Below are 17,884 nucleotides of genomic sequence, written 5' to 3'. Positions count from 1 at the left end.
TTTAAAGTTAATAAAAAGAAAAGTAATATTTAACAAAGGATAATGAATAATATGTATTTTTAATCTAATTTTATATTTATTTGCTTCATAAATTACTCAAGAAATACTATATTTGTGCAAACTCTCACATCTTTCACCAATTTAAAGTTAAAAGTAACAATTAAGTTGCATCATATTTCATTTTTTAATTCACATTTGACATTGTTTTTATTTAAACTCATTAAATTTCTCTAGTCCATGAAGATTATTGTGTTGCAAACAATTCTACATAATTTCATTTTAACTTCTAACATTATTTAAAAACAAAGCTTTGAATACCATTCAACATTATTTCAAATTTTCAATTAATTTCTTAAAATTTTTATTATATTACTAATATTAACAAATTAATTATTCTAAAAACATTACTTTAAACCAACTAATACATCACATATCTAATCATTCTAAACAAGTGCCACATGCCTTGTTTTTAGTATAGTTTTAATAATAATTATGATTTTTAATATTTTTAAGTAAATAATTTATTTGTAAGTAAATAATATTTAATAATAAAAAATATTATTCAATTTATTTTATAAAATGATATAAATATTTTTTCAATTGAGATCTTATCAATATATGATAAATAATATATATATAAATTTATATTTATTACTAAATATTAATATTATTTGTTTAATTTATTATTAAATTCATTAATTCAATATTATTGTTTAAATGATTCTAAAAATTAAATTCTCCATTATATTTATTTTATTTTAAAAACAATTATCTACTTAAAGAGATCAATTATTTTCTTGAAAATATTAATTAATATTATATTTATTAATATTCTAAAAACTAAAATGTAAATCCTATTCATTTTATTTTAAAAAATTACATAAGAGGTTTTAATTTTGATTATATCATTTAATAATAAATACAATATAATTAAAAAAAATTAAACTATAAACTTGTGTCACAACACCATTGATATATACTATACTATAATTTATATATATTGAAATATACTAATAATTAAAAAAGGCATTATTTGTCATTACTTAATTTAGTTGTTTACTTGTTTCACATCTTTGTTGATGTAATTCTATGTCAAATGGTTGTGTACTTTAATTTGATTTTATCATATGATCTCTTCATTAAAAAGAGATTATTTGTAATTACTTAATTTAGAAATATAATATGTAAATTAGATGAAATAGAAATATATTTTGTTATCAAGTAAATTTTCAATATGAATTTTTTATTTAATATTATAAATATATGATAAATTATATATATTAAAAAAAATAAAAAATTCCTAATAGATCATAGTATTAATTGTCATGACTTTTTAGTTTTTTATGTATATTAATTAAATAAAATAAATTTTATATGATAATATTTTTATAAAAAACATCAATAAAACTAATTAATCTAAATATTTAATACCAAACTACTGATATGCTTGGGTATTGAGCTACCAGAAAAAATGAATGATTAATATGGTTGCCCTCATTGTGATATGTTTTAATTGACATATTTTTATATTATAAATTTTTGATGTTTTAATTGACATATTTTTATATTATAAATTTTTGTTTTATGGGGAATCCTTTGGAAGCTTCAATTGATGGACTACTGGAATATCAAAAATTACCATAAAAATTAATCGGTACCTATATTCCCACCTAAATGGTTGTCACCAACATTTAGAACATTATTATTTGTTTTAGATTTCCTAAAAATCCGCTTATAACAACAAAAGTTGTATTAGCCAATTAGGATAAAAAAAAATAATTTTTATAATATAACTTTATAAAATAAAATTATTTTTAAAAACAAAAATAAAACCTTGTTTTTAATTGGTTCAAATTAAATTTTTTAATAACTAGTTAACTGTAAAAAAAGAAAAACTCATTACAATAGTATTTGCCTAAGGGCACTAATAATAAGAAGACTTTGTACTTTAGATATTAAAGCTTATTTCTTGTTATTAGCCTTGGCTTATCATATAAGATTTCTAACCTTACATAAATTTTCAAATATATTTTTTCCACAATTTATATAATATAATAATAAAAAAAATAAATCTTTCTACAAAGTAATATAAGTCTGTAACCATTAAAAAAATTCCCAAATTAAAATATAATATTTAGATACAAATTTAAAGAATCTTTTGCGTGACCTAAGAAACTAGTGTGCCTGGGACCAATCATCATTTTCCACGTGGCCCATGCCTTTCTTTAACCATGACCAAAGTACCAAGAACCTACCTATTTAATATAAATTTGCAATTACTAAGAAAAAAAATCCACCGAGAGATCTTTTGGAAAGGCCTAGAAGAAGCCTAAGAGTCGTCCGATCTACCATAGATAATTGCCAGGAAGGAAATAAATAATTGCCGACGTGTCACCGAGAAAACCGTCGATATAATAAGCGAACGGCTGTAAATTCCCCAGCATGTTTTCTATGGTAAGCTACATATAATTGAAAGGTACACCAAAGAAAAAAATTTGTCATAAGTAGTCAAATACTGGTAGCTGTGTTAATCCTCTTGGTTTCGTTGAAGGAACTTGAGAACGGTTTCAGCTTAAGCTTGCGCAGGGCTGAAATTCGTTCGCATACATCCATCTCTCTCATTTGGTTCGGCGCAGCGGCACAATATCTGGTAGGGTTTCATGCGTTTTAAAGTTTGAAACGGATTTGTTGTGTAGTGTTTCTGTAAATGACTTTGTTTTGCGAGAATGATTGCCAAGATCTGGTTGGTGGTGTATGCAATAGCGGATTTTGTAGGTTTCTGTGAAGGTCTAAGGGTTTCCTTCGATTATTTGTGATTTTAAGGGTTTTGTTGTTTGTTTTGCAGATTGTCCTGTTTGATTGCCCGGTGCGACCAAAAATCTGGTAAGTCTGCTGGATCTTTTGAAATCTAGGGCTTATTAGGCATGTTTTGTTGGTTTGGGATGCGTTTTGGTAAATTTGTTAGAATTGGAAGAAATAGGTTTAGGTTTTCTTTTCGTTTCCCTTTGCTCGATTATGTCTATGAAGAGGTTTAGGGCTCCTTGTCTAGAAATGTTGTTTTATTATTGGTTTTTAATGTTGTCTGTATCATGTCTTTGTGAGTTTTTGTCGTTTTATGGAATTCTTTTTGGTTAGATAACTTTACCCTTATCTTCTGCACGATCGAGGGACATCCGCTCCTAAGCCCTCTGGGCAGCGGGTAAGCCGATCCTCTGTGTGGATTGATTTAATATGTGTTCCGCTGGTCTGAAGGGCCATGTTGCATTCTGCGAGAGATGAAGTTAGGGTTTTGACCAATCTTTAAAATAAGGGTGTTAAAATTGAAAGCTTCGATAAGGTTCTGTGTGGGGTTATGATGCTGGAATTCATCGTTGCTTTTCATTTCCGATTTTAACATTTGAGATTAGTTGGAAGAACAGTTCTGTTTATTTGGAACCACTTTCTGTGTTAATTACTCCAGAATAACATTTGCACCTAGCAGTGGTTTGTTTTCATGTAGCTGTTAAGTGTCTACAATTGTTTATAATTCAATAATCGTAGCCTTTTGTGACGCTTTCTGGTGAAATTTTGGGATTTGATTTAACAAATGTTCTCTGAAGGTACAGGAAGATTTAGCTGTTTTTAGTCTCAACCTTTTCTACCCGTTATATTATATGCTGAAATTTAGATAGATAAGCGGGATGTTGTTATTTGTGGGATATGCTGAGTGGCATGGGATTTCTTTCTTTAAAGATTAATACTTGTATGGACTTAGTGATTCTTAATGAAGACTTTTTGGTTATTTGTTATCTAAATGACTCATAAATAATATTTCTCGCTTTAAAGTGGGAGACTCTGCAATTCAGTTGGTTTGGTGCGACTAAGATGGTTTTCAGATGAATGCAGTGGTGTTTCTTGTATTCTCCTAGACGTTGGGCTTGCCAAAGTCTTGTTATTATATTGTATACAATTTATAAACAAATATTTGTAAAAATGGTAACAAGTATTAGTTTCTATATCTAGTTTTTTTTTTCTACCTTGGCTGTAGCGTATTGAAATCTTAGTATTATTTTTCAATGTTAAAATTTAAACTCATGAAATGTTGCAAATCTATACTTAATATGTTGAACAAACTACTTGCTTTTTGTTTGCTTTTCATTCTTTTGGGAAATGTTGGGTTTTTAAATCTTGTACTTTGTACTTGTATGTCCAAACTTTTCCAACTCTCGTAGTGTGAAAATAACATGTTAAGTCAGACGACCTGCTGGTGTTGTAATATATTCTTGTGGGAACTTCACTTTCAACTTTGCATTTGTTACTAATTTTATATTTGTGTTTGTATCATTGTAGGTCGCCAGGAGCTCTATACATATAAATACACATTTATTAGAGCAAATACTGAAAATTTAAAGATTCAACCATGTTTGGGCGTGCGCCGAAGAAGAGTGACAACACTAAATATTATGAGGTCTTAGGTGTGTCTAAAAGTGCTTCAGCAGATGAATTAAAGAAAGCTTATAAAAAAGCAGCTATAAAGAATCACCCAGACAAGGGGGGTGATCCAGAAAAGGTTTAACATTGTCTCTATTCTTTTTTGTTTTTCATTGTGTTACAGGGATTATTCTTTTTCTTGGAAGATGAATGAGAGTGCTTGTGCTTGATGTTCTCTTTGTTAAGTGTATAATGTCTTTTTGTGCAGTTCAAGGAGCTGGCCCAGGCATATGAAGTGCTCAGTGATCCGGAGAAAAGGGAGATCTATGATCAATATGGAGAAGATGCGTTGAAAGAAGGAATGGGAGGGGGTGGTGCCTCACACAATCCCTTTGACATTTTTGAGTCGTTCTTTGGAGGGTCACCCTTTGGAGGCTCTGCTTTTGGTGGTGAGAAGTTCTCTTCCTTTCATTGAATGTGACGCTAATTGATGTCAAATTGAATTTAGACTGATTTTTATTCGTGCTTGTCTGTTTGCTCAAATTTCAGGTGGTAGCTCACGGGGCAGAAGACAAAAGCAAGGAGAAGATGTTGTACATCCTCTCAAGGTCTCCCTGGAGGAACTGTACACTGGCATTTCAAAAAAATTATCTCTTTCTAGGAATATTTTGTGTCCAAAGTGCAAGGGGTAGGATTTTTTTTATAATCTTCCTGGCCTCTTCATTTTTCTACCTGTAATGCATTGTTTGTTTCTGCCATACTCCTATTTTTGTCATTGGTATGATTGGTTCATGTAGTTATTTTTGTAAGCCACGATCTCTGTGAGTAAGATGAGATTTACTTCACTAATTTCTAGTTGATCCTAAATCATCCTTGACACTTTCAAGTTTTTTGCCAATTTCTAGTTGAATGGCATACAATCTCTTTCAATACTGGATTATTAATTTCTTTAGAATTGGAGAGAATCATGTGATTGTTCTTACCGAGCTTCATAATTTCATTGAGTTATCCAGGAAGGGTTCCAAATCGGGTGCATCCAGCCGCTGTTCAGGATGTCAAGGATCTGGTATGAGGGTCTCAATCAGGCAGCTTGGGCCTGGCATGATACAGCAAATGCAGCATGTCTGCAGTGATTGCAGGGGCTCAGGTTTGTAAACGAAATTTGATATAGTTACATGATTATGGTTTCTTGCGAAGATTGTTGCTGCCTCTTTAATAATTAGTTTGACAATTCTGAATGAAAATTGGAATAAATAAATGTTACAATTGGTTTGGATGAATTCAGTGTAAATAGTTTTATTTATATCCAGAAAAGTGACGTTAAACCATAAAATCCCTGATTGTACAGGTGAGACAATCAGTGATAAAGATAAGTGTGGGCAATGTAAAGGGAACAAAGTTGTTCAAGACAAGAAGATGCTAGAGGTTAATGTGGAGAAGGGGATGCAGCATGGCCAGAAAATAGTGTTTCAGGGTGAAGCTGATGAAGCAGTAAGATTCTAATTATATCTATCCATGAGTAAAGATTTTTTAAAGTATTGTCCTTGCGAGCACAGTTTTGAAGGATGAATTATTGATCTATTGAAATTGTTTTTGCAGCCTGATACCATTACTGGAGACATAGTTTTTGTATTGCAACTGAAAGAACATCCCAAGTTCAAGAGAAAGGGTGATGATCTCTATATAGAGCACAGCCTAACCTTGGCGGAGGCTCTTTGTGGTTTCCAGTTTACCCTAAAACAACTTGATGGCAGGCAGTTGCTTCTCAAGTCCAGCCCTGGGGAGATTGTCAAACCTGGTACGGTAGATCTCTTATTATATCATCCGTTCTGAGTTTAGTTATTTCCACCTAATGGCATATATTTGCAGGCCATTGTATTTTACCAATGTTATCACTTATTCAACACTTGTTGGACACCCAGGTCAATATAAAGCCATAAATGATGAAGGTATGCCGGCATATCAGAGGCCATTTATGAGAGGTCGACTGTACATTCATTTCAGTGTAGATTTCCCGGATTCTGGATCACTGTTACCAGAGCAGTGTAAGGCCATAGAAACTGTACTACCACCAAAGCCACCATGCTTTTTGACAGACATGGAGCTGGATGAATGTGAGGAGACGACTTTACATGATGTCAATATTGACGAAGAAATGAGGCGGAAGCAGCAGCAACAGCAGCAAGAAGCTTATGATGAGGATGATGAACCAGCAGGAGGCCACCGTGTGCAGTGTGCACAGCAATAATTTATCTAAATGTAAGATGCATGTTAGGAAATTTAAACATGCTTTTTGGCTGTAGAGGCAGCAACATTTAACTGTCCGGCATTTATTTAGGTGAAATTTCAACAATGATTATTTAGGTGAACCTTGAAATATCCTGCCTGAGAATTGGGATTTATTATCTGAAAGGGAGTAGGTCGTATTTTTGAATATATCTTGTATGAATTAAATAATAAACTTAGTGTGGTTTTGATGCTGTTCGTACGAAAGTATGTAGGTTTTATGCTTTCGTATATATGTATGCGGGTAATAGCATTTCAGCTTATGGTTAAAAGCAATTTCTCTTGGGAGTGATAAAGCTCTAAATTGTAGAGTTTTAGCTATAATGGTTAAACAATCTATCGTAGAGTTTTGTTTTATGGTTAAACAATTTATCTTGGGAGTAGAATGCTCTTTAGCGTTCTATTTCATGGTTAAACAATTTGTCTTGCGATTACGAGTCCTTTACACTGTATAGTCTGTTTGTAGAGTTTTAGCATATGGTTAAACAATTTATCCTGGGAATTCTCTATATACATTTCAGAGTTTTAGCTTATGGTTAAACAATTTATCTTGGGAATGCTCTATATACATTGTAGAGTTCTAAGGCACATAAATTGGAGAGTTTTAGCCGTGTGAAGTGAAAATTTGCCAGCTTTTAACACATTTTTTTGGCAGTCTGGGAAGTCTTTTTTGCTACTGTAAATGCCAAATGCTTTTGGCCTATTTCTGTCTTGATTTGGGAAAATATTATTCAATGATGTTCCTAAAACTATAGAAGAGAAGAAAATTTTAACATTGCTAGTGTTTAGCCTATCTGGGACAGACCACCTGATCAAACATAGCCTAAGCTAAATGTCGCGCAGTTGTACTTATTTTCTGACTAGGAGTCTTTCTTGAGCCCAATTTTCAGTGGGTTCATTTTATTTGAGAGGCATGTGAGGGTAAAGGATAGCTATATGATGAATGACCTTAATTGTGTGACGAGCTTTTGAATGTAATATATTTATTTTAGTGGGGAACAATGAGCACTAATATAATTTACATGAATACTATGCTCATGGTTATGAGCTTTATTTCTAAGAGAACTATTGTCAAAGTATATGCCTTCGTGTGATTGCATGTGGCCTGTCATCGCAATTTTTTGGATAGTAGGGAGTACTAGTTGCAATGGTGTGTTTTTGAACGAGTTTCCCTCATTATATGTATATATTGTGTAGAGGTTGATTTGTAAGATATAAGATTCTTAAAGAGTGTATAGGATACCCTGCTATATACCAGTCATATGGTTGTGGGGTACTATTTCTGAACTATGATGTCATCTCCCTCGTACAAATCCGTGGTTAACGTAAATGCCTTAATGATGTTGCTTCATTTCTAGGTCTTAATTGGAAAGGAACTCTTAAATGTTGAAAGGGCACATGGACCACCAATTGATGTATCAGATGATGATCTGCAATTGTCTGTGTGATTTGAGGAAAAAGGTATTGTCCGACTTTAGCAGGCCTAAACAGATATGTCTAGAGTACGCTCGAGGGCTTAACATGATACGATGTTCTAGGGTTAAAAGGAAAATCATAAAAGCTCGGCCTCGAACGATTTATTTTTTGGATGTTCCACCCATGGATTAAATGATATTAAAATGCACCAATTGTTTTAAGAATACTTGACCATTCTGTGAGGTACGAGGACACGGAAGATTGCTCTTTTGTAAGAGTCTAACTTCCTAAGTTCATGCTGAGATACAGAAAATGGGATTTGAAAATGTGTCCCCATTTCTATTGATTTCGTTAGTTAGGTTTTGCATTGTGTGCTTGCATTATTTTTAACGCTATCTTTGTATGTAAAGAGATGAACTGATTACATATTCATAGGTACGATGTCAAATTACTGAATTAAAGGACGGGTCAAATCAGTGGTATTCGGAGATTTGGGTTGTGGGATTCCATAGTTAATTCTCCTGGACATGTGGGGCCGATGTTCCAGTAAAAGGTTCAATTCGGAGATTACTAAAAGTTGTATCACATAATTAATGTTTTCAGAGAGAATAAATGACTAACTCATCTCTCGAACTTGAGAACAAAAGAACCTACGTTGTATCCAAAAATCTGTCCACACTTTGTATTGAAAATTCTCTCCTCTATTCTCATCCATAACCTATATCTCATTATACACCAAGAATCTCTCTGTAAAATAAAAGTATTATCCAAGATTCAATCCGTAAAGTATAAGTATACTCTTAAGGTCTTATTCAAAGAATAATATTAAAAATTACTTTATATATTTTTTCTTTGACCATCCTTTTTTCTTAGTGTTTGAGTAATGGATATTTTTCTAATTGGTTGTGACTTCATTCCTGAAGTTTTCCTTACAAACTTGTAATGATGGATTAAGTCTTCGATATTTTGCTGTAAACAGATCTCAAAATTCCTTGTTTGTCTTCGATATTTTGCTGTAAACAAATCTCAAAATTCCTTGTTTGAACTTGTCATTCACCAATTCCTAAGACCACTTCCTATCTCATACTCTGGCAAATTTTTTGACATTTTGAAAGTTTTGCTAGTTATCCATTCTTATAAAAGAATTCTCAAAAATCCCTTATGCATAGGTCCTATCCTTATTTTTCAATTGAATCTTATTGCTTTAGCATTAATTTAGCTCCAAAATTATTTAACACTAAATACCTTCCCTTGATTTTAAACTCCTTCTTATATGCATTGAAATTGATATACATAATTTGTTAGGGTCACATTTTACTAAGTGCAAGGATGAGGTTTAACATGCCAAAAACTATGTGGTTGGGTGAAGTTGAAAGCAATAAAAAGCGTTTAGTGTAAATTAATTTACCTCCAATTGAATCTCACTTTTAAATAGGATATAGCAATTAATTATTCTCGGAAAGCAGAAAAACAAAAGGCTAAAAACTCCATAAATAGTCAATTTTTTTGGACTAATCCAAAAAGTAGAAAAATAGTTGTTGGATGGAATACATTAAAATGATTCAAGTGCTTGATAGGGTGCATTGAGATAAGATCGCTTGATAGGGTACATTGAGATGAGATCATGAAAAGACCTAGCCTAGAACATATCAAATCTAAGAACATTAAGCTATTTGAAATGATTATGCAATTCGAAAAAAAAGATTTTACATCTACCTAAAAATGGTTGAATGTAATCGTGTTAGTGCATTTAATGTTTTTTAAATGAATATTAGGATAAGACCACTAGAATGAGCGCTCTCTCAAACTTTTGTTATGTGATTGAAGATGTATAGTAATTCAACGAGGAAAATAACATAGTGTGGATTAGGAGTTAAGAGGTGTGAATCATCATGTGATCTTAAATTAAACTTCTAAGAAAAATGTAAATTTTTTAAAAATCAAGAAGAAAATTAAAAATTAACTAAAAATAAATCAAACCCACAATTAAATTAATCTAAAGCACCCTAATCTAACATAAAAAATTCAAATTATTTTAAACTGTGAAGAAAATTAAAAATTAACTAAAAATAAATCAAACCCATAATTAAATTAATCTAAAGCACCCTAATCTAACATAAAAAATTCAAATTATTTTAAACTGTCATAGACTTGAGGCAAATAATTCATAGATTATCTTCAAATAAACTAATATTGTAAAACAAATACAAATCAAATACTAATATAAACTATAATATAAACTATAATATAAACTATTACAAGCAGATAAAGAATTCATAGATTATCCTCAAATTTGAATTCCCTTTCCTTTGATTTGAGCGTGAAACCAACTTAATATACCTCCAATACTTGAGAAACTATTGAAATTGATGATAAATAATTGGAAATGGCGGAAATAGCATTTGACTAGGGTTTCCTAGGGGATGCTAGTGAGGATGATTTCTCTTGGGAGGATGATCAAAAGGTTTTGGGGGAGTTGTAAGGGATAAGTTACACATACAATATGAAGCAAATTGACCAATACAATTTGTCTCGGAGCATTTTTTGTGTTAAAGTAATAAAATTAAGTTATCATAATTTCTAAATTCCTTTCTCACCTACTCTTTTGCTGAAATTGAAGCTGACATGAATATAGTTACTCTTTTGCTGAAATTGAAGCTAACATGAATATAGTTGACATAAAAAGCTCAAGAAAAGGATTACAAATATGGTAGTGATAGACCAAGTTGACCTCAATCAACTGAGTTATCACCAAAATCTTTGTTTTGATTGAACAAACATGAAAATGAATGAATCATAACTTAGGAATGATAGATTAGGGGATTTTACATGTATCAATGTCTAGGGTGGACCTACTTTTCTTAAATTCAGTGTTTTCTTTTACCTTAGCCAATACCTCAATGTTCCAAGCAATGGACACAGCATACCTTATCTTGTAGTTTGATGATTTTTGTCATATAGATTGAGTTGATCTTAAGTCATTTTTCTTGCAATGTAGAATTAACCTCTAAAATTCATGTATCATTTGATAAAAATAATATGGCAATTATCTTAAACACGCTACTCTTATAATCATTTGTTGATAGTAAACCTTACTTTCTTTTCACTTTTTTTTTCTTCTATTTTAAAATTTTGACGTTCAAATTGAATATTAAAGGACAAGATTTTTCACCACCTTTTGCCTTTCCTCTATTTTATTCTAATCTTGGTTCTACAAGTATTTGAAAGAAAAATAGGTGATGGAATATAGCTTCCTACACTGATCTATATAGGAGAGAGTTGCAACACAATTCCAATACCCTTAAAAATTCACAATGTCAGACGCATATTCAATTCACCCTTATGAAAAAAAACACACTCCAAACACTAAGTTCAATTGTAATAAACAACAACAACAATAGTTACAATACAATATAGAGCTATGCTTTTTAGGAGTCCACACCATTACAAAATTTTGGAACAATTTCGGCAACATAACGTTGTCTCTAAAAATATTCAACCTCATACTAAAATAGATAAGGCACCACATATTTATAACCACTTCAACATGAAGAATGGATGCCAAACTTGCCCAAAAACAACTCTTATGCCTAGGTGTGAAAAAGAGTCCAATATGGCATGTTGTCATAATCAGGACTCAGTTTAAATGGCAATTTACCAATTCAACATTGTTAACTCATTCAATATCTCAAATTTCTATGTCAACTCAACATGCCATATGCGTAACATGTGTGAGAAATGTCAACTGCGAAAATAAAACTCCAATCCATAACAGAAAAAGACTCTTTAGTCAACATGGGAAGTTGCCAAATCAATTTTTAGTCCAATATAGAAAAATATGACATCATCCTAGAATATAACATCTTCCAAGTGGACGCCAACTTCCTAAAATTAGGAACCTTATCATAGTCACCATCTACTATGTAGGTTGCCACCTCACCAAGAGGTCCCACAAAGTGAATGACAACTTAGGAAGTTAATAACTTAGGATAATATGAATATTTATCAAATAATCAACTAAATAAATGCTAGGAATCTATTCTATCACCTCGTATAATTTCACTTACTATTCTATGTGTTAGGCCTTGACAAAATAGGTCTAAAATATTAGAGTTTTTCTTCACCTTCAAAGCTAAGAGTTTATGTCCAAGAAGGTAAAAATAGGGTCATTCATAGATGTAGGATGGTTAAAGGCTAATTAGAAGAGTGGGTAAACTCTCATGCTCTTTGGGCTTAGCTTAAACCTAGGAGACATTTGTATAAGTCAACTAAATAGGTTAATATATACATTTAGACTAGTTGATCAGTGCACCATACATTAATTATACCTAATTATATTTTTGACCCCTATACTTTTTTACGAAGTCAAGATAACACTAGTTGCAATAAACCTTTTATAGTGGATTCAATATCATGCATAATACATTTTTAAATGACAATAGTTTTATAGTTCATAAAATTTAATTTCTTTCAATACATTTTATAATAAGGGTGAGTGCATTTTTCATGTGATGATTAAGTATTCCGTGTTTTAGTGATTATGCATGCAGAGCTAATAGGTTATGGTATTACTGGTATACCACATGCATATGTTTATGGGTGAAGTTGTTATCAAGTATTGAATGTATTTGAAGTGATTAGACTTATCAGTTTATGTTGTCTGAAGTCTTACTATGTTTAACCGGTATTGCCATAGTTAAGTTCAGTGATGAAGACAACCGGTTGGTATTGTTTTAACTTGATAAGTTGTTGAGAAAGTTTTTGTCTGTACTGATTCACCCCCCTCTTAGTACCGATCAGGGTATTTGCTGTTCATCATTATTCATCATGCATTACACTTGCTCTTCACACTATCCGAGCTCTACACACTCTTTTCACCACTATGCTATTCACTTAGCAGTTCTGCCCTCTTCACACCTTGCTGGATCACCTCTCTTTAAAATTGCACTTTGCCAATTTTACGATCAGACTTTTTGGTTTTTGCCAAAAACCTTTATACTATATTTTGCCAGCACATACCCGCTGATTCCTTAATCAGTTTTCACCTAACACTCGATCGATTTGAAGTTCAAATCTTTCCAAATCTTCTTGCACTCTCTTTGCACACTCTCCATCAATCTCGCCAGCAACTCATCCTTTTCTGCCTCTACAACTCATAATTTCACCAACTTCTGGGTTGTGTTATGTCTTTTTAATGTGAACCTGAAAATCCGCACAAATCTTACCTTAATTGGTTGTTAACTGCTGTAGACTTCACTATCCGTTTGTTTGATGATATCTCGCCATGTTTGACTCACCTTTGTTCATCGCATCCAGCTTATCGGTCACCACTCTGAGATTCTCAATGGATAGCATTCTTCAACATGTATCACTGGTTCACTGATGTAACTCTTCATCTTTTGCCACTGGTCACTGATCATCAATCATAATGATCACCTGTCTGTCCAGAGTGTTCTAGTCGTGCATAAGACTACTAAACTGCAATCTGAGTCACCTCTTGTGACCGCATCATCATTTCATCTGCCAGTTTTAAGAAACTGATCTCAACACCTATCAGGTGCTTGACTGACCGGTCAGCTACTCTATTTATCTTTCAACCAATTAGTCTTCTACCAACATACTACTTAAGTGTGCCAATAATGCATATTTTGGAAGCATTGAATCCTCCATATTGTTTGAAGTCATGAGTAAACCATTGGGGTTTACCACACCTCCTTGCCTATGAGCTTGGCCTTATTCATCGATAAGTGTTGGTCATCAATGACAATACTAACTAATGAACTGGTTATGCCAACATACAAAACGTGTTCGCACGAACACTGGTTCGTACAAAGGGGGTTCACTCGAACCCTTGGTAGTTCACTCGGAACCCCTGTTAGCTTGAACATTGTGAGCACAAGCAACCATATAACTACCTGGTTCATACAAACATGCCATTTTTTAACGACCGATGTTCGTATGAACCTTAGTCGACGCAATTTTTTTTTTTTTTTTTTTACAATTTATAATCTCATATAAATAGAAATGTTTTATTTCATTTTTTCAAACAAGAATTATCAAAGTATTTCACATTTTTTGATAAAAGAAGACATTTAAAGGTCATTTTAAGGGTGACAATTTGAAGGTCATTTTAAGGGCAACAATTTTAAGTCATTTGAAGATATTGGAAGGTTTTGAAGGTCATTTTAAAGGCATGGGGAACAAGAGGTCAAGGCAAAATAAGACTTCAAGGAAGTATTCAGTCAACACGAAACAAAGATATCGAGAATTGAGAATGCAAAGATATTATGCACATATGTATCTTTACTTAATTTCTAATTAATTTTACATGTATTACGTACCTAAAATTGTGTTTATTTAATTAGTTAAATATTTTTTATGTAATAATTTTATGAAAATTATTTTAAATAATTTTAATTTGATTAAATTATTTTAAAATAATTTTATCTTAACTATTTTTAAATATTATTATTTTTATTAAACACTGTTAAGTGTGTTTGTGCTTTTTAAATTATGAGACATTTTGAATAAATGCATTAAAAATAATCAAATTTGAAATTAGTCTATAATGCTCTACTTAAATCTTTTTATACCTCTTATCTCTCTTTACAACCTCTATTTTTCTAGGATGTCTTTAAATTAGGACCTCTATATCTAGAGTAATAAACATAAATTGGAAATGGCTAGATTAAAAATAATCTTGTTTTAATTTAGTCTCTCTCCCCCTCCCCCTTAAGTCTTTTTGCCTAGATCTTATTTTAGGTCTCTCTCTCTCTCTCTCTCTCTCTCTCTCTCTCTCTCTCTCTCTCTCTCTCTCTCTCTCTCTCTCTCTCTCTCTCTCTCTCTCTCTCTCTCTCTCTCTCTCTCGTCTATTCAAGACCTCTCTTTTTAGGATCTCTTATTAGGACCTCTCTCTAGATTAAATCAAATTTTATATTTAAAATTTTGGTGCATTAAAATGAACCGAGTTTTAATTTAATTTATTTGTAAGACCCCTCTCTCACCCCTTAAGTCTTCTTAGGACTCTCTCTATCTCCCTCTCCCCCCTAAAACTCTCTCTCTCTCTCTCTCTCTCTCTCTCTCTCTCTCTCTCTAGGACCTCTATCTAGATTAACAAATTATACTTGAAATTGGTGCATTAAAAATATTCTTGTTTTAATTTAACTTCTCTTTTACTCTCACTCTTTCTACCTCCCCTTAAGTCCATTTAGAACCTCTCTCTCTCTCATTTATTTTTGGTACCCCTCTCTATCCCCTTAAGTCCATTTAGGACCTCTCTTTTTAGGATCTCTTATTAGGACCTGTCTCTAAATTAGCAATTTAAATTTGAAATTTTGGTAGATTAAAAATAATAGATAGTTTAAATTTAATTTATATCTTTAGGACCCCTCTCTCTCCCCTTAAGTCTTCTTACGACTCTGTCTCTTCTCTCTCCTTTTAAAAAGTCTCTCTCTCTCTCTCTCTCTCTCTCTCTCTCTCTCTCTCTCCTCTCTCTCGCTATAGATCCTTAAATCTTTTTATGATCTTTCTTTTTTAGGATCTCTTTACTAGGACCTCTCTCTCTCTCTCTCTCTCTCTCTCTCTCTCTCTCTCTCTCTCTCTCTCCTCTCTCTCTCTCTCTCTCTCTCTCTCTCTCTCGCTATAGATCCTTAAATCTTTTTATGATCTTTCTTTTTTAGGATCTCTTTACTAGGACCTCTATCTAGATTAACAAATTATACTTGGAATTGGTGCACTAAAAATATTCTTGTTTTAATTTAACTTGTCTTTCACTCTCTCTCTTTCTACCTCCCCCTTAAGTCCATTTAGAACCTCTCTTTCTCTCTTATTTCTTTTTGGTACCCCCCCTCTCTCTCTCTCCACTTAAGTCCATTTAGGACCTCTATTTTTAGGATCTCTTATTAGGACCTGTCTCTAGATTAGCAATTTAAATTTAAAATTTTGGTGGATTAAAAATAATAAATAGTTTTAATTTAATTTAGATCTTTAGGACCCCTCTCTCTCTCCCCTCAAGTCTTCTTATTTCTCTCTCGCTTCTCTCTCCTTTTAAAAAGTCTCTCTCTCTCTCTCTCTCTCTCTCTCTATAGATCCTTAAATCTTTTTATGATCTTTCTTTTTTAGGATCTCTTTACTAGGATCTCTATTTAGATTAACAAATTATACTTGGAATTGGATATCTTTCACTCTCTCTCTTTTTACCTCCCCTTAAGTCCATTTAGAACATATATATATCTCTCTCTCTCTCTCATTCTCTCTCTTTTTACCTCCCCTTAAGTCCATTTAGAACATCTCTCTCTCTCTCTCTCTCTCTCTCTCTCATTTCTTTTTAGCACCCCCCCTCTCTCTCTTTCTCTCCCCTTAAGTCCATTCAGGACCTCTCTTTTTAGGATCTCTTATTAGGACCTCTCTTTTTAGGATATCTTATTAGGACCTCTCTCTAGATTAGTAATTTATATTTAAAATTTTGGTGGATTAAAAATAATAGATAGTTTTAATTTAACTTAGATCTTTAGGACCCCTCTCTCCCCATAAGTCTTCTTAGTACAACTCTCTCTTCTCTCTCCTTTTAAAAAGTCTTGAAGACCTCTCTCTCTCTCTCTCTCTCTCTCTCTCTCTCTCTCTCTAGACTATTAAGTCTTTTTTGGATCTCTTATTTTTAGGATCTCTTTTTAGGACCTCTATCTTACTATATATATGTCATCATTTGTGTGCAAAATAGGCTCAACAAGAAGGTAGTTCTCAGGCGGGAGTTGAGGCAAACGAGGCTGAAGAACATGTAATTATAGAACCTGAAGAACATAGGGAGGAGACCCAAGTTGAACCAATGGAGGTTGAAGGAGAGGGGTCAAGCTCATTACCTCCTACCAGTATGGATGAGAATATTGTGGATCTAGTTAAAAAGGTGAAGATAAATATTTCTTATAAAAATTTAGATCATTTACTTGAAATGGATGTGGATGAATTGTAATGTCTTAGTGAAGAACCTAGACATAATAAAAGGAGGTCAATGAATAAAAGTGCAAAAGAAATAATGTCTCATTTCAATAATCTTGATACTACACTAGAGAAAGCCCAATTGTTATCAGTTGTACTTACTCGTAATGAGTTAATAGATCCATTAAAATTGTTGGGTATAGATACAACAAATAAAAAGAGGAAAAATTCTCAGCTACAAAAAACTATTGTTGAAAATGTAAAGAAAGGTTTGGTGAACATTGGTAAAACATCTTGAAAAGTAGATAAGACCATATCAAGAAGAGTGATGTTGACATCTTTAGTAAATGAAAGAATGCCTCAAAAAAGACAAGTTTCTTCATTGTCATCTAAGTTTGGATTTAGTAGAAGGACAATATCAAAATATGTGAAAATGAGAAAGACTTTGGATGATACTACCTCAGAAGGGAATTGGGCAATTATGTGCAGAGCTCCTCGTTCTGATAGGATTGAAGATGTTGTTAGGAACTTGGTGACAAGTTTTTGGAATGATAATACTCGTCCTTCATAAAATAGTAGAGATGTTATCAAGCATAGGATTGGTCCTGATCATTATGATCTCCATGTAAAACATTGGTTAGACACAACAAAACAAGAATTGTATGTGTCGTTTACTAAATCAAACCCTTATATAAAGACTGGACAAACAATGTTTGAAAGGTTAAGGCCATATTATGGAAGGTAAACAAAGTCTTTGAAACTTGTTGTCATTATCAAATTGAATATGATCCCTACTATCAAATGTTTCAAAAGATTAGAGAAGATAGTGATGGTTATG

The 17,884-nt window shown here is 32.3% G+C and overlaps 1 protein-coding gene across 1 annotated transcript; it reads left to right on the top strand.

Annotated features, from left to right (window-relative positions):
• Positions 1–2,466: 2,466 nt before the first annotated feature.
• LOC131071465 (dnaJ protein homolog ANJ1) lies at positions 2,467–6,887 on the top strand. The gene is made up of 9 exons (XM_058007310.2): positions 2,467–2,650; positions 2,846–2,883; positions 4,330–4,549; positions 4,679–4,859; positions 4,960–5,098; positions 5,424–5,557; positions 5,759–5,901; positions 6,010–6,208; positions 6,333–6,887. The coding sequence occupies exons 3-9, from the start codon at positions 4,400–4,402 to the stop codon at positions 6,656–6,658; spliced, it is 1,272 nt and encodes a 423-aa protein (XP_057863293.1). The 5' UTR covers positions 2,467–2,650; positions 2,846–2,883; positions 4,330–4,399; the 3' UTR covers positions 6,659–6,887.
• The last annotated feature ends 10,997 nt before the right edge of the window (positions 6,888–17,884 follow it).

The sequence above is a fragment of the Cryptomeria japonica genome, chromosome 6 (assembly GCF_030272615.1).
Source record: "Cryptomeria japonica chromosome 6, Sugi_1.0, whole genome shotgun sequence".
Taxonomy (NCBI): domain Eukaryota; kingdom Viridiplantae; phylum Streptophyta; class Pinopsida; order Cupressales; family Cupressaceae; genus Cryptomeria; species Cryptomeria japonica.
This window is presented reverse-complemented; position numbering and strand designations above follow the sequence as displayed.